This window comes from Hydractinia symbiolongicarpus, chromosome 9, assembly GCF_029227915.1.
Source record: "Hydractinia symbiolongicarpus strain clone_291-10 chromosome 9, HSymV2.1, whole genome shotgun sequence".
In the NCBI taxonomy this organism is placed as follows: domain Eukaryota; kingdom Metazoa; phylum Cnidaria; class Hydrozoa; order Anthoathecata; family Hydractiniidae; genus Hydractinia; species Hydractinia symbiolongicarpus.
Genome location: NC_079883.1, coordinates 6,790,099 through 6,815,944, shown reverse-complemented (window position 1 = coordinate 6,815,944; position 25,846 = coordinate 6,790,099). Strand labels below are relative to the sequence as shown.

Here is a 25,846-nt window from a genome sequence, read left to right as displayed (position 1 = left end):
GGACCATTTCGTGTACTCTTATCAACTGGTAACTTTATTTTTAGAGAGGGAGGTAATCGCTTCCTTATTATTCAGATAGAAAACTGAATTTTAGAAGAATTGGTGAATGGAAGCAAATGACGTTTTTTCCTTAAGTAACACAAGTACCCAGGTCAGGTCACAAGTACCCAGGTCTCTGTTGACACACATTGATAATAGTAAACGTTTGAAGTCAGCAAGCTTTCGAGTTTCAGGGGTGGCAATGCTTTTTGTTTGTTGTACAAAGTCATTATTTCATCACTGACGAAGTAATTGTATTGAGTAATGCTAATTCTAATCCAACCGCTTATCTGATTAAGAAGGTTAAAAAATGATCAATTAAGCTATTGTCTTCTATCCTATGCTTTGACTACCAAGGCTTTACATAAATATGTTGCTTTGACCGTGTGATATGCAGTACACAGATAACTAAAACAGTGAACGCTTGCCAGTATGAATCTACTGTTGTTGATTAACATTCTTGCAAGTTTTTCCAGTCTTATTGTCGCTGACGTGCACGACTGGTTTTCGAATACGACATGCGCAGTACGATTTGATCAGGTGGCAAAAGTAAAGAAGTCCATAAATTGTACGCTTGTAAAAACGTTAAATCACATGTGTAATAAGGGTTTAACAATTGGTTACTCAGACTTACCACCATATGTGTTCACCAGAAAAGATGGCACAGTTGATGGATTGTTACCACGTAAGCAACGCTTTTTTATTTATATCTATGCTAGAAAATCTTTTTTATTCTTCCAGCTGTGTGTTAACGCCACAGAGCATGGGTATGGTTGAAATAATAGATATTTTTTTTGAAAATGTTTAGCTAGGTGTGAACTATATTGGGAAGGCTCTTCTATTCGGTAAACATATGACCTGTATTTCTTACTTTCAAATTGAAAGAAAAGAAAAATTTTCACCAGGGAGGAAATAAATTATGGGACAGCGCACATTTTCAGAATGTTTCCATGCTCATTCTAGTAATTTTTGTTCCAATATCGCAAGCACCAATAAATAACTCTTTTAAATCTAACTTCTAAAACTAGTTAGTGACCACGTGTAGATGCAGCGGTGGTCACTGTGGATACTGTTAGTACCCATAGCCTAGTTGTATGCATAATTTGAAGCCTGGACTAATAAAAACTAGGTTGCTTATAAAATAATTACTTATTTTGAAGCGCCATTGTTGTTTACATTGTTGCGTCAAAATTCGATAATTATGTGATTAAAAGTTACATAATTAACATAATAAAAACATATTTAACATAATAAAAGCGTTAGATAAGACGGAGTTCTATAAAAACTCATTACTTTGCAGGTTCTTTCTTCTAAACCAGCTGGAACCTCCTTAAAGCGGAAACCTTTTTTTTTGCAAGGGACGATTCCTTAATAAACCCTTGTAATAAAACTTCTCTAAAGCACACAGGCTAAGGCGGACATTTACTTAAAGGGAACATTTTTCTTAGGTCCCGCACGGCTATCTATAAAGCAGACAAAGAAAAATTTTGACCAAAATATCAAAATTCAATATTCTATTTTCTTTATTTTTTTTTTTGTCTGAACGTCTGTTTACAATACTTTTGTGTGACAACCTAAAATGTCAAACTATGTTTAGAAGAATTTCTTCAGACCAAATTGTTTTCAAAAAATCTTTCTGGGGAGGGGTAAAGGGTAACATGTAATGAATTCCGACTTAGGAGTAAAAATCTTTTCACAAATTTCTTATAAAAATATCTGCTTTGAAAATTCGTTTCATTTTTATTACATCAAATTGCTGCTAATTATTCACGTTTGTGGTATTTCAGGTATTCTCAAATCCGTCTTAGTTGATACTTGTTGTCTTGGCTGCACAAAAGTGACGTATTACCCGTATGATGGCTACAAACTAATCTATGATGCAATCATTCCGAGAGAGAACGGATTGAACTCGGAAACATATTATGGATATCCCTATACAACATTAAGTCAATTAAAAACTGTAACATTTTTTGGAAAAAATAAGAAACATGAACCAGTAAATCTAATTTCGGAACTGTTTAAAAGTATAGGAAAGACTTGGTCTTTACTGGTGGTAGCACTCTCAATGGCAGTGTGCTCTGGAACTCTCATATGGATCATGGTAGGTTTAAATTATACTGAAAAAATTTAATCAAATTTCAAATTTTTGCATGTCTTGTTTAAGCTAGGTTCACAGCAGTGCGAATGATGTAATTCTCATGGTATTTCGCATGGAATAAGAATTATATTTTTTGGTGTGAACAGTTCTCTTATTTGCATATCCTTCGCATGTTATTTGTACGAATTACATAAGAAGAATTAGCATGCAAATTAATATAAATTTTTTTTGATTATTTTTTATGCAAAAAACAAGTGAATTGGGAACATCAAAGCAACGCCCTGACCTTTCTTCATCTATTACATAATCAGTGCCGTAGCCTCCACCCAAAAAATAAATAAATAAAAATAAAAATAAAATGAAAAAGTAAAAGTAGTAAAAGAAATTTGATATTAATCATTGACTTAACGTCATATACAACGATATCCATATGCTGCAGCATTAATTTTTTCTCCCCATGTTTTGTTTGCAGAATATCTATGGTTCTTTTTCTTTTTGCAATGAGCTGTGTATGTTCCAGGCACTACAAGCCCATTATAGAACTTCTTCTGTTAGATGAAGATGATGATGAAACAGATGAAGTTAACATTATGAATTAATTTGAAAAATAGATTTGTGTTTGAAATTCTATTGTTTATTTAGCCCCCCAATACCTTCTATTAAGTCCCCCGCCTAAAACCCCGGGGGGATAAAAAGAGGAATTACGGTACTTTTGTTTGAAAGTGGGAAAACTGATGTTAGTTATGCCTACTACAAATGCTGTTAGCGAACGATGTTTTTCAGCTTTGAACCGCATAAAAACTTACCTTCGAGCTACAATCACTGATACACGGATAAATAATCTGATGGTATTACATATTCAAAAATCATACACTGTTCTTATCATTTTTTTATATTATTGTAGTCATGTAATGTAAATATGTATCTTTTTCAATCTTTTGTTTCTGATAGAAATTTTTATCTAAGCCAGTTAAACAATGCAGCTTTTCTAAATTACAAAAACATGTAAACATTCACCGTTGACGTTTGAAAGGGCATTTTCCGCCAATCTGGAAATGTAAAATTTGAAAATTTCCCACTCTGCGCCCACCATGGAGGCGCCTCGAGAAATTCATATTTTGATTGATCTTTTTTTTATCATACGGATCATAAAATTGTTGCACAGAGCATGTCCTCATCGGAAAAATCCAAAGTTTAAAGTCGACTTTTTATTTTTACGAATTCGTGTTCCGTTTGATGTGAACACATGTTTCCTGTTCCGTTTGATGTGAATACATAAGCTTAAAATCGTTCCGCATATTTTTATTTCCGGGACTTCTTATTTGCATGCATAAGAAATAATTTTTCCCACAAGAATAATCTTAATTGCTTTGATGTGAAACTGGTTTAAATTTTTGTTATCTGTTTCTTGAGAAGCGGTGTATGAAATCCAATTAGAATATTCTCACGTATGTTAAAATTACAAGGACTCGTTTTAGCGTTTTTCTTTCGTCCGCTAAAATGCGCGTTCTATATGTTATAAAACTGTAATTAAACTTCTTTAGGACACTTGGTTCAATAAAACTGAATTTCCAAGACCTTTCATAAGAGGATCTTTCGAAGGATTTTGGTGGGCATTTGTTTCTATGACAACCGTAGGGTAATTACATTTATAATCTTATTACCTGATAAGTGGAATTATCTTTTTGGTTTAACCACAAAACAAAATGACATCCAATAAACCTTAGGAACTTGTCTTCTGCTTACTGCTTTAGATATGGCGACCGCACTCCACGTTCTATTTTAGCAAGACTTTTCGCCATCTTCTGGATTCTGCTTGGGATCACCATCTTTAATATGTACACCGCTGCAATTACGTCATCCTTAACTGCTGAAATTACCAAGTCCGCAGAAATAGATCTGCATGGAAAAGAGGTTAAATGATACAATTTTATAACTTATCGAATGGATAATATTTTTGTTGCCGCAAGCGTGGTTAAATATGCGTATATTTTGCTGTGGTAAATCCACTAGGGATTGAGAGGACATAAGTCTAAAGCACGGAAGAACCTACAGTCTTATCTTAGGGGGGAGTGGTTGGTGGGTGGTTGTAGATCCAAGGAAAAAAGAACTAAGTTTCGTTGTTAAAAACTTATTCACCGAACAGCGTCCTAATATGTTCGTGAAATTCAAGCTTAAGTTAATTACACGACTTACCCACTCACTGCGTTTAAAATTGAATTGATTGAAAGTAACTTGACTATTTAACTTGACCAGTAATTTGACCCCAAGCCGGTACTAAAATTCTCCCATTTTTACGGTCAAACTCTTACAGATATGTATATGACGCCTGTCAGCTTTAAAACCTCCACAGTGTAATGAGCACCAGCAAAGTACTGCGCCCCACTATTGTGGAAACTAACCATAGCAATATCCTGCTTGCAGGTTGGTGTGCTGGCTAATTCGACGGCGCCATACTCCGGAGTGTTGTTAAATCAAGCGCATCCAAGAGGTAGGAATACACGAATCATTTTATCTCGGTAAGAAAATATAATCCTGCATTTTGTGGATAATAAAACTGATACTGAAAACTGACAAGAAAATACAAAGAAATATTTTCTGGAGAGAATTAATTTTCCTAAATTTTGTAAGTCCCTAAAGTTTAGATTCACATATTATATGGATAAATCAGAAGAAAAAATTCATTTTGAATCGTATTTTTAACAGAAAAAAATCTATATTTCGCGGGTAATAATTTTAGCAAGAATTAACTTTAACGAAATGGACAAAAAAGAAGTAATTTCCTTAGGGTATCATTTTTCATATGTTATAGCTTACAACTCAATCGAAGAACTGAAAAAAGCACTGAGCTCCGATAAAGTTACTGGTGAGTATACACGTCTCTAAGTTCGTTTTTTTGACTTCATGAGCGTTGCTATCTTAGCATTTAATTATCTCAAATAAAAGATGGCTAACGATTATATTTTTTATGTCAGCGAGACGTTACAACATTATGGTCAAGAGACTTTGGGGACAAAATAAAAGAATGTAACATATAACTCTAATTGTTACATCATTTGGTCTTTTTCCATTTTGAATCAAAAATGATTGCGTAGGCGACGCCCAGCCTACAACAAATTGAAATAGTATAACGAAATCAGTTTTGTTGTCTTTTAGCGGTTGCTTTTGAAGGGTATATGGCGATGCATTACACTGACGAATTCAAACGCATCAGTGATGAAGTCGCCGTAATAAAGAAGACATCATTGGTAAAGAATGGAATTGGATTGGTATCGACAGAAAACATTATACAGCTTATCAAATCATTCGCGGTACATAACGAAGACAGTATAGATGTCGTGATCACGCAAGCGATGACAAATATTGTGGTAAATATATTACTTTATATGACCTTGTAAACTTTACAGGCTAGACACGAAAATATATTTCATGCTTTTCCATGATTTTACCAGAAAATCTCAGTGTGTTAACAATGAGGTCCAGTAGTTTTTAGATGTTTCCCCCGTGGTTGTAATATTAGCCGTATTATCAATATCCATCTTACTAGGAAGATAACCATGACTTTGAGTTCACGACTAAAAAATAGAAAGTGCAACCTCTCTTTGAGATGTGCAATCACTCCTTCTGGAGAGTTGAAATTGAGAAAATTTGAGGATGTTAGAAGAAGCGTGGAAACCCTGTATCAAACGATCGAACGTAAAAACCTTACCAAAAATATATCTTTTTAGGAATTTACCAGGAGTGAAGAGGTTGTCAAAGATACGTACTCACCGACCAACGAAGCTTTCTACGCGTCTGTCATCATCACATTGAGCGCTGCTGTAATCTGCATGCTGATTGGTGCAACTATGTCCTACTTTAAAGCGAGAATAAAGAACAAAGAAGGAAGTGTTCAGAGAAATGAAAACGCTGAGAAAGATGTCACACAAATGAACGACTACACAAATAATTAATGATAACCGATGTCAACTTTTATGATGACTATCTATCGTAGTCAATAAACTCTCACTCCTTATTCATAATATCAATTTTTTTTTAATATTAAAATAGCTACTATTAAGCGTTAATTTTGATTCCATATTTGAAGATTATGAAAACCAGCAGCTCTAGTATCCGACTTTCTTGTGTTGTACAACAAATAAAAATACAACCACTTGTGTAATTTCTTTGATAAAAAAATACATTTTTATCAATACAATGGCTTTTACAGTGCGTTTACGTTAACCAATGAGAACTCGTGGAGGTGATTTTAGCCAACATTTCTTCAATTATTTTCGCCGACTAAATTTAGTAAACATACCATCGCGAAAAATGTTTTTCGGACAAAGCTGTTACGATTTGTCACTCTCCGTGAGTTTTCTTTTTGAGGCCGCCCGGGGAGATTCCTTTACATCAGCTTTTCGTTTTCTACTTTCGCTGCTCGAATATGTCGCTGATAAGTCGTCGGCATTCGTTGATGACGAAGGTTTCTCTTCTTTTTCAAGAAGTTGCAACACTGTTTTCGGTATGTGTGATCGCTACATAGGGAAAAATTAAGCTTGTAAGTTCCGATTAGGAATTTTTAACTCAATATTGAAATCATAAAATTTTAACTTTCTTACTTGATTAGATGTCAAATTTCCAACGTGATTTTCAAGTTGTTCTTTTACATCTGGAGCAATCTAAAATAAACACCAATTTTTAGTCGTTCGTTTCAAGGACATCATATTAGTTTATTTTTTTTACTCACTTCAAAAACGCTTTCCAATTGTTTTGGTGGAAGTTGAAGCAATACTGGAAATGATTGAGGCTTTGTCATCTAAAAAATATTTAACTTATTCAAGTATGTTTCGTGACCAACAACAATCAAATTGCAAGAAAATACAAGACTTTTACCTGACAACATTTTACAAAACCTTGCCAAACTTTCGGGTATTTCCAAACCTAAGTTTACAATGTAAATTTATTTAAGTAGTACCTACATCTTTGACTGAAACTCAACCAATGAAATTATAAAAGTTTTCTACAAAACTAATAAATATGAAAGACATAAAACAGAGAAAGGTGTTGCTTATACCAAAAAATCGTGTTTTAGTAAAATCATAATGTCCCAACCCTATACTACGCATAAGTCGAAAGCACAATGTTAGATGCGCAGTTTAAAACGAGCGATACACGACATGTGTATCGCTCGTTTACATGTTTTCAAATTCTAACTTTTTATTCACAATTAATTGAGGGATACACAGTCAATGTTTTTAAATTTGATTTATCGAATACAACCAATTTAGTTCGTATGCCACAATTTTTATCGTCGTCCAACTTGTCAAATTCGAATTTTATTTTAATTTTATTTCGCTTTAAATAAAACCAATTGGCCAACGTTTCTTTCGACAAATCTGGAAATATAAATATGTCCAACTTTTGAAATCTCGAATTTGACAAATTGATTCGACAAGATGAATCGTGTATTCATCTTGTCGATGAATACACGATCCGTGTATTTATCGACACGGATCCGCTTTACGAAATATACTTTTCAATACCTTCACAACAGAAGATAAATTTTTAGCTTAAACTCAGGATTAACAAAAGCAAGCAGGCATTTTGGGGCATTTTCTGAAGCCAAAATGTATTTAACATGAGGTCATCGTAGTTAATTCTGATGGATATAATAACATTTTAATACCTGTTTGTTGATTAACTTTGATAAAATGTTCATAACGAAACCAACTAAGCGAGGACACATTCCGAGTGATTGTATAACCTTGTGAAACGAAATGAAATATGAACATTAAACAACTACTACTAACGTCGAAGTAAACAAAAAAACAGAAAATAAAACGAAACAGCACAGCATAAGTTATAAAAACAACGACAACAACAACAACAAAGACACACTTACAGTTCGCATAAATAAGGTAGGTAGCGGTGAAATATCCATCAGTTGTTGGATAACAACAGCTAAAACTTCTTGTGTGTAGATGTTTTTTTCGCCAAAACATATGTTAATAGCTAAATAGAAAATATGTAGGTATTCGATGATGGAAGATTTAAACAGAAAGTTGGGCAATAAGTGATCCACATTCTTACCTTTCATGACGGCTTTCACATCACTTTTCGATTCCACAGAATGTAAAGCAACAAGCAACTCAGAAGGTGACAGTGGAGGATTCGCAGCAGCTGCGTTTGCTGAAAAATAAAAATATTTAAAATCCTTCATAATTAGAGCAACATCTTTAGAATGTTAATATTACACAAAGAAAAAAATTTAACAAAACATAAGAACACCTACTTTGAGTCGAACCAAGTAATCGATTAAAAACCTCCTTCACTACATTTGGTGTTTGCGAGATGAGTTTGGGTAACACATCTATAATCTCATTCTTAGCCAGACCATTTAAAACAGGGATTAAAAATCTAACATCAGACACACGTTTATGATACAATTCTTTCACCTTTTGTACAAGTTCTTGAGTCGGAGGACCTACACGGAAACATTATATGAATTAAAACCAGAATACACATAATGAGAAAATCATTTCGTTAACGTTCAGAGATTTTTTTAATTCTAATTCTACCTACTAAAATAACGTAACCTACTTTTATCTGTTACAATGTGCAAGACACGAGTAACTAAAGTTTCAGCACCAGTTGGACAGTGTTCAACAAGTCGTAACAACTCCGGAGAATTCATACCAATTGCTCGAACCTACAAGAATAATACTTTTGTGATACACAATTAATGCGACTATGTAAAGAGAAGAAACTTCGAAGAGTGCTATCTGCGAAGTCTTTCAAAAATTTTATAAAATGAAGCTAATCTCGCATGTTAAATTTGGTTCAACCTTGGTTATTTTTAAATAGGTTTGCATATACTGCACTAACTTTCTTTTTTCTTGAAAAGGCAATTTGTTTCACTTACAGGGTGTTCTAAATGACGAAGGACTGTTCTTTTGATGATAGCTGATGCGTCAACATATACCTCTGCAAGACTAAAACAATAAATGTCAGATTCCTTAAGCAGTTCGTGTTAAAAATACGTTTTCTTCCATCTTAATTGTTTGCCTGCAAGTAACTTACTTCAAAAACAGCGCGTGATTCGTTGGAAGAAGAGCTAGGTATAAGTAAAGATACGATTTGATGGATTCTTCTGACCATTCAGATGTTTCCACTTCTAAAGAAAAGAAGAAAACGACACCATTACAAGGAAGAAGGTTTAGCTAAAAATATATATATTTTCAAATAAACATACCAACTTGATTTTCGTCTGAGAACGTTTCCTTTATAGGAGGCGTATCTAGTAATAATCGCTGTAAACTATGAAGCGCGAAATCCTTAAAAAAGATAAATTTCTTAGAATTATTTTTCTTACCACATGCGTTAAAAAATAAGACTAGTGATATTCACCTCTATACTGTCTGCAAAATCAGGTCTGCTGTGCAATTTTTTTGCTGAATGGATTGCTTGCACACGCACCTAAAGAAAAATACCATTAGACTTCAAAACACTTTTAACTCTCTGTTGGAAATGTTTTTATCACCTCGTCGGAGATCACAATACACTACATTTCAACAAAAATGGTCTAAGGAGTTAATGCATCCGATAGGTTTGGTTGCATATAACTTACCTGTTCTTTCTCAGCAGTGGTCAACTCCAACAACAATTGTAACCATTCTTGACAACGAGCTGGTGTTTTACTGATCAATTCACGTAATGTTGAAAAACCAACCATAATCCTCTCCTGGTGGGGAAGTAATGGAAGTTATAAAGGCGTTACTTACATACGACAAACGTTCCTTACATGCGACAAGCGTTTCGTACATGTGATACAATATGATTAGCGAGTTTTTTCAATGCAAAGATCAGCAAAAATAAAATCTTCTTACCGGATCCATACAATATTCTTTTATTATTTTCCGAACACCATCTGACAAGTATGGAGCTTCTAAGATAAATCTAGTGAACAACCTAAAAATAAGCACTGGCAAATTAACCACGCTTTATCACACTGAGCAAAAAGAAGACCAACGAAGAAGAACGACGAAGCACGTACTTGTCACGTGGTTCTAAACAAGTTTTCATCCCATTTATGATACTTTCTAAACATTGCGTGTAACGAAGCATTTTTACATCTCCTTTTGATTCTGCTTTTACGTACTCTTGAAACAACCACAAGATACATAAATCTATTCTTGATCGAAAATCTTCCATCACAAATTCTATCAAATCTATAAAAGAAGTAACACAAATTCAAATTTTTTGACAGATAAGACAAACACAAATCTATTGATGGAATAAGTGAGACGAATTCAAATCTATTGAAGGAATAAGTGAGACAAACTCAAATCTATTGATGGAAGAAGCAAGACAAACACAAATCTATTGATGGAATAAGTGAGACGAATTCAAATCTGTTGATGGAATAAGTGAGACAAATTCAAATCTATTGATGGAACAAGTGAGACAAATTCAAATCTATTGATGGAAGAAGTAAGACGAATACAAATCTATTGATGGAATAAGTGAGACAAATTCAAATCTATTGATGGAATAAGTGAGACGAATTCAAATCTATTGATGGAAGAAGCAAGACGAATTGAAATCTATTGATGGAACAAGTGAGACAAATTCAAATATATTGATGGAATAAGTGAGACAAATTCAAATCTATTGATGGAACAAGTGAGACGAATTCAAATCTGTTGATGAAAGAAGTAAGATGTATTCAAATCTATTGATGGAATAAGTGAGACAAATTCAAATCTATTGATGGAACAAGTGAGACGAATTCAAATCTATTGATGGAAGAAGTAAGACGAATTCAAATCTATTGATGGAATAAGTGAGACAAATTCAAATCTATTGATGGATAAAGTGAGAAAAATTCAAATCTAAAGATGGGATAAGTGAGACGAATTCAAATCTATTGATGGATAAAGTGGGACGAATTCAAATCTGTTGATGAAATAAGTGAGACGAATTCAAATCTATAGATGGGATAAGTGAGACGAATTCAAATCTATTGATGGATAAAGTGGGACGAATTCAAATCTGTTGATGAAATAAGTGAGACGAATTCAAATCTATAGATGGGATAAGTGAGACGAATTCAAATCTATTGATGGATAAAGTGGGACGAATTCAAATCTGTTGATGAAAGAAGTAAGATGTATTCAAATCTATTGATGGAATAAGTGAGACAAATTCAAATCTATTGATGGAATAAGTGAGACAAATTCAAATCTATTGATGGAAGAGGTGAGACAAATTCAAATCTATTGATGGAATAAGTGAGACGAATTCAAATCTATTGATGGAAGAGGTGAGACAAATTCAAATCTGTTGATGGAAGAAGTGAGACGAAATCAAATCTTAGCAGACATAATACAAGTATTTTCAAGAGACAGTCACACTAAAGTTACCTGCAGTTAGTTCTTCGTAAAACTGCATTGCCAATCCAACAATAATTTTATGTTGTTCCTAAGGTGATAAAGTTAAATTTTGTACAAACATATTTTACAACTTTAAATGGAAAGATTTTCATCTAAATACAAGCATTTTCGGCAGAACTAGAATGTGAAAACGACTAACAAATAATGGAGCCTCCTTAATCCATATTAATTTTACCCCTCCCACATCCACCCCCCCCTCAAAAAACAACAACAACAACAAAAAAAAAAACAAGTACACCATAAAAGCATACCGCACTAGATCCACTTATGGACGCTTTCTCTAAGAAATAAATGAAAATAGATTTAAAGATTTGCTGGGGTGAATTAATTAAATGTAGGGAGAAAAAAACCTACTTGTCGCTCGTAAAATTCTTTTATAACTTAAATGTAACATTTTTTTTCGTCCATCTGATTTGAGATTTTGTACTGCGTCTTGTAATCTGAATTGTTTTATCTTCCGCAATCGAGTTGAACTCGAATCTGCGGAGGAGGACGATTTTGAACCTACTTTTAAATCCGATGCGATATCTACAGAGAAGAGTAGTAGTACTTAAAGATAAACAAATAGAGTTCTATTCTGGCCAGTCAATATGGTACACATTCATTTGTCTTACTTCTAAAAATGATTATGACAGATATTGCAGCACATACTTAATTATTGAGGGAAAAAAGGTTTACACCACACCTGAATAAGTTAATCTAGGCCAGTTTCAAATGACCTTATATAAGTTTAATTACTATTTCATTTTGAAGACAACTTGACAGTAAATCTGACAATGTAAGGAGTCAGTATAACTCAACAAAATTAATTAAGGTTTAATTGTTTATATTCTGGGTTAAACATGCATAGTTGAAATCTAGTTTGTATTTCTACAATAAATAAGTCAAAATATACACCTATTCCTCGAAAAAACAAAATATGTTATATATATTACCATACCACGTACTGATCGAGGTTGTTTTGAAGAACTGCTTTTAGTTTTCGTTTGTTCGCCACCTGCTTGTTTCGTAAGGGATGTTTCAACCTTGCCAGATTTTTTTTCTTTCTTCTCTGTTGCAGCTACCTAAAATTATATACTATATCGTAAACATTGACAACAAGACAAATCCCACCCATACTCCATCTTTTGTAACGAAGATTAAATTTTATTGAATAAAAAAATAATACTGAAAAAGAATACATCTCTTTCTTCAAAAAATTCATTGTTATATAAATCTATATAAAAAAGACTAATATATGCAATACCTCTTTGGCCATTTCAACACCAACTCCCACACCAGCGTTTGTCATCTGTGTTGCCATCAACCTACCTAGATGTTCTGCTTGTGTGCTGCTTCCAGCTGCAGCGATGGGTGTGAACGTTTCTTGGAAATGAGATGGCATATTTCGTGGTAGAAACAACATACTAACAAGGACTAAGTTAGTCACTGTTTCTTTTGTTAATCTCGGCACGATGTCAGCTGTAGTCAGTTCTATTGCTTTAGAAAGACTGAATTGGCCGGAAACATCCATTTTGTCTTCCTAAACGATTTTAATAATAAAATCCTTACTGAAAGTCCTTACTGTAAGTCAGTTCATAAAGTCTTTATTGTTAGTCCGTTTAAATATAACATTGCTATATTTGAAAGTATTATTTTTACCGTTTTAATTTTCTTTTTTGACATAACATTTGCGTCTTCATCATTGGTCCTGTTAAAAAATAAAAGGCCTGTCAGAAAAAAAAATGGTATATTTTTTAAGTTGATTAGCATTTGCATGGACTTAGCTGAGTATCAGAATTTAATAGCAAGAAAAAGCTGCGGCGTAGAAACGTACTGTCAAAATAAAAAAATTTTTTTGAGGAAACATCAAATAATGAAAACGCTCTTTTAATTCTATTCACACCTACTATTCAACATGATCAATGACAATGTCAAACATCAAGAATATAGTATGTTTAATTTTCGGATATTCGTTTTATTTTTTGTATTCTTGTGAGTACTATTCAAAAATTTACTTCTTTTTCAGAAAGTTTAGTCTGAATTTGACACATTTAAACGTAAGTGAGAAAATATATATTATTCTGGAAAGGGAAAACAAAGATTTACCAGGACCTGTTAAAATTTCAAGGCAAGAAAATTTTGCAGAAATCATCATAATTTTTCGAGAAACAATGATGCTAAGCATTTGGGATGACACTTCTTCCTTTTTTTTGGCTGGTTACACCTCAAGGAAACATAACCAAAGGCCTTACACTATATTTAAATATGCGTTATGATGCTGTGAGGCGAAACTCTGCATAAATTTTGTTTACATTTCTTTCTTATTTGTGTTCCATTGCATCTACAAAAATTTAAGTAAAATGTTTTTTACAGGACAATAACTAAGTTATCCCTAACCGACCAAGCAATGACACATTTCAAATACATTGTTCTCACTTATAAGCTAAGCAGAATTGAACTGAACAAGACTGTCGATAATTTTAACATTCCAGTTTCTCACCCAGTACAAACAAATAAAAAAATACTTTACCTTGGTTTTTGTGAGCCAAGTTTTGGTAAGCTTTTCTGAATCTGAAAAAACACAAAAAGAGACTGTCATAAACATTTTTAGTTAAAAAGAGCTGTACGGATAAACCATAATAAAGCTTACATTTACTAAAAAACACAGTTAATGTTAAAACAGCATCGGAAGATGTATACGTAGCAAATAAGAATTAAAAACCTCAGGGCCTGTAGCACCAAGATCAGTTAGAAGCGTACCAATCTGTGTGATGTAGGGTTCTATTATAAAATGCATTTTTACTTTTTAGCACTGGTGAGTACGAAAGTCTGCATTGCTTAGTTTGACATGTGTTTAATATATTGACTTACCAGCAGAGGAAAGCCTAATAATTGAAAATAGCTGCAACTAAACATGTAAAAAAAAATAAAGATGATATCATTAAAACTATCATGAAAGTGCTTTTAAGTACAAAATACAAGGCAATTATTTTAGGCAAAGGTACGCAATCACTTGAAGTTCATTATGTCGACGCATGCTGAATTAGATGCCAATAAAATCGAGCAATTCTTGTTCCTTGTTACTTGCAACATTTTATTGCAACCACTAACAATAATCAAAATAGATTTAAATAAGCTGACACATGGCATTATTTTCTAATATAAGATTCTGACGAATAAAAAATGTAAACCCATAGCTTAACAGATACTTCACATAAAAGTAAAATAATTACAAATGTACTTTGAGGTTTTTTCGGACACTGCTGACTTGCGATTTTGATAAAGTCTGTGGAAGATTCGCTGCAATGACAGAAATGTAACATAAAAATTTAGGAAAAACTTTGAAAAAATAAATGTACAAATATTTACATGACCAACTCACCATGTAATGATTCAAATGATTTGACAACAGTTGAAAGAAACATTGGTCTTTGTTTACCAATACTTGCAAGAGAGCTCAACACAGCCATTAGGTTAACACTGAAACAAAAATGTAACAAGACTGCTGCAACATGTCGGAGAAAATTTGACAGTGTAATAAAATTAGTACATTACACCTAAACTTAATGTTCTAATGAAATTATTTAGTTCTATCACAAGCAAGTTCAGAGAAACAAAAAATAAATGAACAAACATGTAACAAAAATATTATTCCACAGAGTTACTGCAAGAAATATGCTTTATCGATCATGCACATGTGCTTATATTGTACAAAGTAACTGTGATATAGAGGATAATACTGCTCATAAACTACACATACCTAGAAATATTGGATGAAGCACACAAAGCAAGTAGAGCTTCTAAAGTAGTAACACCTTCGTCTACCAAATCATCGTACGTCACTAATGGATGATTTTTAGGAACCTTGACAAAAATAGCAGATTGTGATTTACCCAATTTGATATTATTGTGTAGTTAATGATACATCAAATAGAAGAAGGTACTCCTCTATATTAGGCTGATGGTAAACTAAATTTAAAAAAATACAAAATTTCAAATCTTACTATGTCCAGTGAGATATCTGCATCTCTTCTGCGGTCTTCGTTTTGTGATCGAGGAGAATGAACAAGTATTAACATCTCCATAAATTTAATGGCATGGGTACGAACACTGGGTAAAAAACATGTTTTACTATAACTCAACATCGCAATTGATTTCAGTCTTGTCATAGGTCTACTAACAAAACTTATTTGCTCCAACATTTTTTGTCATACATGACGACACACATAAATGTATAGTCTACACAACCAATCATCAACCAGTCTTCTTCTAGTATTTCAGTATTTTAGTATAGTATTTTCTAGTATTTTTACATTTAAAAATGAATGCAAAAAGAAATAATGGACTTTTTAAAAAGCATAATAAATTTTGGACTACATTTTTGCCAGTTAACCAAAAACAAATCTTGGTTTAAAAAAACTTTTATAGTGTTGAGAACAAACCTAGAATATTATCATGCTTACTCTTAAGAAATTAAAAATGTTTGGTAATAAATTAAAAACGTTTGGTAATAAATTAAAAATGTTTGGTGATAAATTAAAAATGTTTGGTGATAAATTAAAAATGTTTGGTGATAAATTAAAAATGTTTGGTGATAAATTAAAAATGTTTGGTGATAAATTAAAAATGTTTGGTGATAAATTAAAAATGTTTGGTAATAATAAATTAAAAATGTTTGGTGATAAATTAAAAATGTTTGATGATAAATTAAAAATGTTTGGTGATAAATTCAATGTCTAATAGATCACACAATGTTATTTCTTGTTGATCCCTGAATCCTTACTGATGTGTGTAGGCAATTAAATAAAATCATACACTAAATTCACAACAAAAAATATTCGATTTTTATTGCATACATTGACCAGTAAAAGGCAGTCTAAAATAAATAGGAATATCTAAAAAATTTTTCTTACCCATCATTATCTGACTCAATCATGCCACATATATGTCTTTTAAGTTCATTCATGTTCTAAAAAATTTCAGAAAAATTTAAATTTCAACTTGCAGTCTTCTATTGCTACATGTTAGAGTTATCAAACAAATATCATGTTGAAAATATTTAGGTATATACCTCCCACATTTCTCGAAGGTCATCTTTAATAGTTCGTACTTTGCAAATAAGCTAAATAAAAAAGATAAATCAATTGCTGCTAGCTGCAAACCACATTATTCTGATGCAAATATTTGTGGTAATATTTTTAAAACAAAATTTCACAGCAACCTTTATGAAACATGTTAAAACTTGTTAAAAAATTGCACAAGATGGAAAAATAATTTTCCTAAAGCTAAATAAATTGCATAATGGTGGCATTATCACTGTTATTAAATTTTTAAAAATAAAAAAGTATGCAAATATATATTGACCATAGTATTTCTTTTTTAAGTTATATTTATTGCATGGATTACCATTTATTGTATGGATCACCTTTACAAGGATACCAGAATCAATTTTTTGGAAAAAAAATTTAAATGTCCCATGAATCCTAAGTGATTTAATAACTGTTTTGTAGTAATAGACACATAAAAAACCTATCAATATCAATAACAATGACGGGTTGAATATAAATGATGAAATTTTCATTAAATACATGTAACCTGTTTATTAGACACATAATACGGATTGGTAAAACATATCTTCTTACCTGTAATGCAAGTTTATATAAGGAATTACAAGCCAACATTACTCTTTTTGATACAGTAGTATTTTCATCACTAAGCATGTATGATAAACAACCAACAGTTTTTGATAACAGTGCTGGATCTTTCTTGCTACAAAAATTAAGGATTTTTTTTAAAAAAAATACAATTGTATTTTCTTTTATATAGTTTTTTGTAGTCTCCTGACCAAAAAAATAGAAAATTTCAAAAAGGGCATAACATGTGAGAACTGAGACGGTTTTCAAGGATGTGTAAATGAAGAATTTACACAGCTTTCCTTGCATCTTTTTTTTAAATAAAATATTACAATATGTCTTTTGTTCTTATATCTTATGCACTTTTCATGGTGGCTGTTTCTATATGATCTTTTATAGGTTTTTCCCTCGCATCATTAACTTACAGCTCACCTGGTAAAAATAAACATATCTTTTTTAAGGAACAAAAATTTTCCCTAGTACATTGTAAGTAATAAGTTCCCTTCCCAATTCTAAACCACTCAAAGGTTTAATTTAGTTTAAACATACCATGCTTCTTCAATAAAAACAACAACAAATTTTCGTATGTCACCAGAACGATCTTGTTGAAAAATTAATATTTCCTAAAATGCAAGTGGAAATACTTTATTTTGCAAGAACAAATGTATCTGATGCTAATTTCCAGGGCTTTGAAACTTAGGTACGCACTCATAAGCATGCACCTAAACGTTTCTCAACGTGTAAATCATGCACATAAAAATCAATTTAGTCATTTTAATTCCATTTACAAATTGGTAGTATGACTTACAAAGTTCAGTGGTCAAATGAGTTTTCTAATGATGAATCAGATATAAATTTCCATTGAAATGTGTGTACTTTACATTTTTAAAAGAGACTTTAAACAAAAACAACATTGTTTATCTTGTTTGAAGGGGAAGCTGAGGGACTGGTAGGAACAAAGTGGACTTACATCTAAGAAATTGTCTAACAATGTAGGATCTTTGTTGACAATCAATTCTTGAACCTATGTAAACGTTAGAATCAAAACACAAAAGATATTAAAGCTGCTAAAATAAAATACAGTGTTCAAAAACAGAATTGAAAACTATAACAATTTTTTTATATATATACTAGTCATTTTATGGAAAAAGAAGTTTATCTAAATAGACTCATTATAATAATCTCTTTGTATAGTTCATGGGTAATCACTCATGCTCAAGGTATAAGACAAAGTATATGTTTCTCACAACATTTGAATGGAGCTGACAGAGTGGAGTTTGTAAAAAACCGAAACATTTAGAATTAAAAATTACATATTTGGAAGTTTCCAAATAAATACTCATGCAATGTTGTTATTTGAAGCAAATCTAATATGCCAGCAGTCCTAGTCAGGAAGCAGGCCTGAACGTACTTGAATTAATTTTAGCCTACTATTTTGCTCACCTCATCTTTGTCATGGTGTGTTTTAAAATGTTAAAATTCCACACTTTTTAGAACACTGCAGCAATTTTGTAAGTCATGTTGGCAAAATTTTGTCAAAATAGTTTTCAAACTTTAAAAACACATTGGTAAAGCTTTCGTCAGCAATCTATATACTTTCACACATTTTATAGCCACAAATTTCTAGCATTGTCACTTTATATAATATAAAGACTTTTGACAATGTAGTATTTTAATTTTAGCCTAATGTTTAATTCGTAAAATGCAAGTTTTTATGTCTCAGCCTCTGAATTTAAAACAAACAGGAAAGTGAAATAGCTTTTCTAATTTTTTTGAAAAAAATTTATCTTATCCTGTTTATAGTATGTTGAGTATTAGCAAATTAACATTTAGTAAAATTCAAATATAAAGTCAAATTTTCTTGTGTCTACAAGATGCTTTCTTGTTAAAAACCTTAAACATGTTGCGGCAAAACTCATGAAACAAACTTAGAGAAAGAGAAGAAGAGTAAATTATTACAACTAAGTTTAATTTTGAGAACAATTATTAAATGTCTACTTTGTGCTATACCTTAGTAGCGCTAAAAAGCATTCTTTTTCGCCTTTTAATACGTAAGAAACAACGAGCAGGGTGGACTCATTAATATAGTAGATGCTCTTCTAAAACAAGTTTTAATATAAAATAAATATCTTTCACCAACTTTTTTGATCATGGCTGGCATAAAGCCTGTGGCAATTTCTAATTTCAGTCCACCTACTCCTGCGCAAATACAGGTGTAGAAGCTTGCTCTTCTTTTCGTTGCGCCTAAGGCTTCTCTTTATACTAGTACAATGCAGGAATTAACAGGCTTCTATTTAGTTCTACTCGCTATTTTCGGCTTGTCGTATGGTGCAACTGCTGCTTTAAGGGATGCACACTCGCTGTTGTTTCCTCTTTCTTTCTTTTTATATTACTTTCTATTTTGTCTAATTTTTTTATTTATGTGGTCGTAATAATTAAGGCTGTTGATAGTCCAGTGATACACTTCCCGAGTGAAACTGTAAACTACAAAATCTCTGTCTATGTGGGCATTTCTGTCCTTTTGCCGGGAAATAGCAAAATAAGTTATTATTCATCTTTAGTAGCTGTTTCAAGCTCATCTTTAGTGAAAACAAAAACAAAAAAAACAACTGCTTGGTATATATAAAACTGCTACGTTATGAGTGATTTAACAAAAGTTTTGTGGTAAGCAATATATACTGTCATTATTTTCTTATAACTGCGAGTTTTACTTATTGAAAAACTTATTGAAAATAAAATCTCCCTTAGGTATTAGCCCAAGTATTAAATTTTATGACTTGTTAACTCCGTGAAGATTAAAATAAATAGCGCAAAAATTGTTTTTAAAAATATTTTTTCACGTTTTTTTATATCTTTTAAACTTGGTCTGTTTTAAAAAAAAAAAATTTTATTATAGGCTTTTTTTCAACAACACATTACACGAAAGAAATCGCGAACAAAACTATTGTTGTTAAAAAAGTTTCATTTAAGTTTGTTTAAAAGGCTTTTCAAAAAACATCCTTTCGAAAATTTTATTGCAATTTTTTTTCTTAACAAAACTTTAGGAATAACTTTAGTAGCATAACTTTAAATACTCTTTATGCATAAAAGTAATTTTTATATTTACTCAGACGCTCTTCCACCTCGTTTTCTATGTTGTCAAGTTTTCAATAACTGTCATATAACAAGCATATTTTTTGTGTACTTTCACATCACGCACACAGATAATTAATAAATTTTTCGTTGCAATAAAAACTTAATAAATTTGTTACCTAACAAAATAAGTAGTTATGCAGCAAGAAGTTTTCTTCTGTTGGTTTGAAAATTATGTGGCAAGAATTATTCTTTGCTGTTTCAAAAGGCAAACAGAATATGTTGTTTCAAAATTTATACCACAAGTTATTCTCCTTTCATTTGTAAAAAACTGAAAAAATTATTTTAATAAAAAATGTTGTTGTTTCTAATGTTTATAAAAAATATATGTCTCACATGGTAAATTTTTTTAAGGAATATAGTATAGGCAAAAAATATGTTATATCATAATGGAGAAGGGTGTTACGACACACATATCTGCGATGTATTTTTTATATTATTTTTTCTAAAAAGCAAACTATTTAAGCAATAGTCAGCAATATTACATTTTAGCTAGCAAACATATTTCACCATTATATAATATATGATCATAATTATAGCGACGGAGGGAGTTACCACAATAACGCGTACAGTACCACCTGAATGTAATATTACATGTGCACGATAGTTATCACCTTCACATGAGCTTTCGGTTAGGTCAGAACTTTCGTTTTATTATATATCCATTGTTAAATAAAGTTCATGTCCCACACGTGAAATTTAACAATCGCATGAAATTTTTGTCTGGCTTATTGTTTTTTATAATTACCGCAGCTGCTAAGGGGATTAACACAAAAAAATGGTTAAAAAGTTAATTACCCTTCATGTCTCTATTGTTTCAGCACAAACATCTTTTATTTACACATGAATTTATTTGTTAAAGTATCTCCGATTTCGTAAACTCGTAAGCAATGTTATTGTTCTGCACACAAAAGAAATGTTATATGTTTTGTCTATACATGCAACGAGTTATAAAAATTGAAACCATATCAAGATGCTAGAATTTTAATTTGTTTTTATTAATAATAAACTTTTGATTAAGAGTATGCAGAGTGTTTGGTAAAGTATGTACTTCTAGTGTTTTACGTCTTGCTTCTTCAGCTACACTTTTCTAGACACTCTGTATATTGACTTCTTTATTTATTTTTTAACCTTTTAACATTTTATTGATAATTTTTATACATTTATTGTAACTTTAAAATATACATTTTTAGTCCAACATTTATAGCAGAATATTACTTTGTGAAGTTTGTAACCAAGTAAAATATTGAATAATAATATCAATTAAAAATTTAAGAATGAAAAGCGGTGATAGAAATGCTTTTTTAAGATCGCATTTTAAAAATTTAAGAACAAAGTTTTTACTAAATATTTATCTTAAAAAAAATTTTTTTTAACGTGATGAAAAAAAAATATTTCTGAGAATATATAAATAAAACTTTTTAGCGTGATAAGAAAAAACACTTGCAAAAAAAGTTTTTTATTTTTTATGATTATAAATATCTAAACTTTTGAGCACAGTAAAAAGAGTGTTAATATTATTCCCGAATATTATAGTTGATATTTTGTGATTGTTAATAATATGCATGTCTTGAATTCGAACAAAAGTTTTTAGTATATATTATTGTTAACACACGCACTTATAGATAATAATAGAAACATGCAAAATACGTGTGATAACAATAGACACAAAGTTTTTTATGTAAACATGACATTGTTACGCGACATCGCGAAATGCGTGTACATGTAACATTACATTCAGGCGGTACTGTATATATCTTGTTTTTTCTTGAGTCTTTTCAGGTTGGCATCACAATTACTCACGTAAGTTACAGTTTTACAAAAATTTAAGGCAATGTATGTAATGAACGATGTATTGAAATCATGCTCCGAAAATATAAGATATTTTAAATCTTCCTTCAAAATAAAAATCAAGATAGTACAGTTATTTTTATTTTTTTGCTTTTGTTTATAAATTCTATAGACTTCGCACCGAAAGTATTCTCAACATTATCACACACAGATTATTGTTATTTATACAATAAGTTCCCCTGACCTTTTCAATTTCTGGCGGTGTAATTATTTTTTCTAAAAGACAATAGTCTATTATGAAAGTAATTATTTATGCGAGTTGTCTCATACTGAAATCATAAGATTGCTTTGTTTTATTTTTTTCGGGAAAGATATTCCTTAGTAATGTTTCAGTAAATAATCTAATATAAAATGGAATTATTAAATCATTGCTTAAGAATCAATTTTGACTCTGTTTCATTGATTTGTGTGATCATTAATCTTGTTTCTGCATGATCAACTCTGCTTTAAGCTACATTAAATAATTCCACTCTGTCACTCTCTGCAAGGAAATATTGTGGACAACTTTGAGGGAACTTATCTGGTAAACTTTCAAGTTTTGGCCAACTAATGTGAGCATAAGCTTTTTAAACATCTTTTGAGACAGGATTTAACATTAAAAAAAAAAAAAAATAGAATTGAATTTAAAAAGCAGATGTTATCATTGATTAAAAATTAAACAACATCAACTTATCCACATACCTGTTTTAAATAACTAAGTTTGTTTTCTGATGATGTTAGTTGTGACTGATTAAGAAGATCAACAACCTAAAGAGTAATTTTTTAACATGACAATAGCGTTCCTTTAATTTTTAGGCTGGAAAGACATGTTTTTGACTTCTAGTTAACAAGATTAATGTACTTGTGGCGCCGTAGATTAGTGGTTATAGCTCTCGTACTCTGTGGGGGAGACCGGGGTTCGATTCCTCTTGACGGTGATTCAACATGGGCGAGTGAATGTTACCATAGCCCTGGGTTAACCCAAGCCATGTGAGGGAAATTGGGAAGATGGCACACTGTGTGGGCCGTTGGATGTTGCCGGGAGTTGTCTAGTAGAGCGCGGGCTCTAATTGGGTCTGCATAGCTCAAAATGAGCATTAAATACTCTAGGACTCTCCATCTACGCCATGGCCCCTCCTGGAAATAATAGACAGAGTATATCCCTCGATATTTGTGAGGCTAGCCATGTAAAATATGCACATCTATCTATCTATCTATCTTGTGGTGCCATAGCTTAGTGGTTATAACTCTCTCACTTTGTGCAGGAGACCAGGGTTTGATTCCCCTTTGGCAGTGATTTAATATGGGTGAGTGAATGTTACCCTTGGCTTTACACCCAAGCCATGAGGGAAATTGGAGAGATGGCACACTGTGTGGGCCCTTGGATGTTGCATGGAGTTTTCTGGTAGGGCGAAGACCCTATTTGGGTCTGTGTAGCTTAAAAAATGAGTATTAATCACTAAGAGGACAATAATAGACAGGGTATTTCCCTCCATATTTTTGAGGCTAGCTAGCTAGCAATGTAAAATGTGCACATCTATCTACCACCTACTGTAGGAAGAAGCCTAGACAATGAACCAAAAACTTCAAAATTCAAGCGAGTACTACTTCAAAAGTTATCTTTCAGTTATCTGGCTGTTAATTTTAGCATTGCTGCTAGCAAGCTAGCTGCAGATGTTTGAAGCACGTAGCCTTAAAAATATTTGTTTCACCTTTTCTGCTGTTGCTTGCAATGAAGCATTTTGAGACTCAACGTCTTGCCCACTAAAAAACTGGGCTGCTTCCCCAGAAGCCTGCTTACCACCTTTCAACGCCATACTAAAATTTCTTCATGTGCCATACGCACGAAAAACATTTAATCGAATTAACGCCCACAATTTTTACCGCCTTTAGCGCCAGGTGCAAAAAGCAAAAACACAAGGTTAACGCATTTAACCTCTTCCCTTTTGTCTCTCTTCGGCGTTGCACTAATAGATATAGTCTGACGAAAAGTGCCTGGAAGAAGCGGGTTTTATCCTGAGCCGTGATCGGTCGAGACTTTTCACCTAATTATGCGGAAGATAAAACGTCACCTACTTTTTATATTTTTATATTTATTATATTATTTTATTATAAATATTTTTATATTTATTATATTTATTATAGAATATTATATATTTATTATAGAATTTGACGGTTAAAGATGGCGGACGTCTCCAATGCCGATTGATCGGAACAAAGTAAATGATCCGTCATGCAAGTTTCAATTAAGTGTCAAAACGCGAAGAATTAATTGAAGTAACGACGAAACATCATTTTCACAGTTTATTGGATAAAAATGGTTAAAAGAGGTCATAAGCAACCATCGTCATCGAATTCAAGAATTGATAGTGTTGAGCAGAGTCAAGAGACTTTTCCGTGTATGAAATGTCACCGAAAGTTTAAAACATATAGAGGTTTGGTACAGCACTTGAAGTATTGTAAAGTGTTGACACAGAACATTGCACAAACAAAACAGGATACAAATCAACAACGTAACGTTCCCGAAGACGCAACTTCATCTCAACATCATTTTGCTGATGCTCCAGAGAAGTTTTATTGGAGTAATGTTAAAGGAAGTGAAGCAGTCAATGACATCGAGGAATGTTACAGCAGAATTGTTTATTGGAAACGAAACTTGTTTATGCTGCCTAATGGAAACGCAGGTAAATCCTACATACGTGATACCACAAGATTGCTCAATGCGTGGATTGAAAACACACCTTTAAGAGCTATAGCATTAAAAGCTATACATATCATGCCTGCTCTGCTGCTGCAAAAACCATCACAAGCATCGAAATCTAAGGAGCACGTAGAAGCATTAAACAGACGTCTAACACAATGGTTTAAAGGAGATTTTATGAGCTTAATGGATGAGGCACAGACGATTCAAAGCCGACTACCTAAAGTAGTAAAAAAGCAAGATATTGCAGTTATTTCAAGGAAGTTCCGGAACCATATGCAAAAAGGAGATGTTCATAAAGCGATTAATGTGGTGACGAACAATATGTCTGGAGGAATACTTCCTTTGAATGACGAAACTATTGAAATGCTAAGACAAAAACATCCTGAAGGAAGTGAATCATACGAAGACACGCTGATACAAGGTCCGATCAAATCAGTTAATGCCGTTGTATATGACGTCATTGACGAAGACATGATAATGCGAGCAGCGAAGACAACAAAAGGCGGCTCCGGACCATCTGGAATGGATGCGAATGGATGGATCAAAATCATAGCGTCTAGAGTTTATGGCGACACTGGAACAGATTTACGGAAAGCGATAGCTAAGTTTGCAAGAAGACTTTGCCATGAAGAAGTAAACGATAATTCTTTAGAGGCGTATTTAGGATGTCGTCTTGTGCCTTTAGACAAGAACCCTGGTCTTAGACCTATCGGAGTAGGAGAGGTTTTAAGACGCATTATTGGAAAAGCCGTGATGTACGCATCAAAGAATGATGTTATTGAATCTTGTTCAAAAATTCAAATGTGCTCCGGTCATGAATCTGGGTGCGAAGCTGCTATACATGCAATGAAAGATGCATACTCTAGTGAAGAAGCCGAATGTGTCTTATTAGTTGATGCTGCAAATGCCTTCAATAGCTTGAACCGTAGTGCAACACTTCATAATACCAAGATCATTTGCCCGATTCTAGCAACATACATCAACAACTGCTACA

The 25,846-nt window shown here is 32.3% G+C and overlaps 2 protein-coding genes across 2 annotated transcripts; one reads left to right on the top strand and one right to left on the bottom strand.

Annotated features, from left to right (window-relative positions):
- Positions 1 to 5,308: 5,308 nt before the first annotated feature.
- LOC130657219 (uncharacterized) lies at positions 5,309 to 6,165 on the top strand. Its single transcript, XM_057460193.1, has 2 exons — positions 5,309 to 5,505; positions 5,866 to 6,165. The coding sequence occupies exons 1-2, from the start codon at positions 5,314 to 5,316 to the stop codon at positions 6,088 to 6,090; spliced, it is 417 nt and encodes a 138-aa protein (XP_057316176.1). The 5' UTR covers positions 5,309 to 5,313; the 3' UTR covers positions 6,091 to 6,165.
- Positions 6,166 to 6,282: 117 nt separating this feature from the next.
- LOC130657215 (symplekin-like) lies at positions 6,283 to 24,001 on the bottom strand. Its single transcript, XM_057460189.1, has 36 exons — positions 23,861 to 24,001; positions 22,851 to 22,916; positions 18,157 to 18,210; positions 17,736 to 17,809; positions 17,196 to 17,322; positions 16,625 to 16,675; positions 16,467 to 16,522; positions 15,558 to 15,663; positions 15,314 to 15,417; positions 14,936 to 15,033; positions 14,795 to 14,853; positions 14,425 to 14,461; positions 14,276 to 14,334; positions 14,084 to 14,124; positions 13,213 to 13,261; positions 12,818 to 13,093; positions 12,512 to 12,635; positions 11,926 to 12,099; positions 11,823 to 11,851; positions 11,542 to 11,599; positions 10,173 to 10,347; positions 10,006 to 10,087; positions 9,747 to 9,860; positions 9,527 to 9,595; positions 9,372 to 9,453; positions 9,200 to 9,293; positions 9,042 to 9,111; positions 8,720 to 8,828; positions 8,412 to 8,603; positions 8,210 to 8,308; positions 8,022 to 8,131; positions 7,806 to 7,883; positions 7,013 to 7,060; positions 6,867 to 6,935; positions 6,739 to 6,798; positions 6,283 to 6,654 (listed from the first exon to the last, which is right to left on the bottom strand). The coding sequence occupies exons 1-36, from the start codon at positions 23,963 to 23,965 to the stop codon at positions 6,469 to 6,471; spliced, it is 3,384 nt and encodes a 1,127-aa protein (XP_057316172.1). The 5' UTR covers positions 23,966 to 24,001; the 3' UTR covers positions 6,283 to 6,468.
- Between the last annotated feature and the right edge of the window lie 1,845 nt (positions 24,002 to 25,846).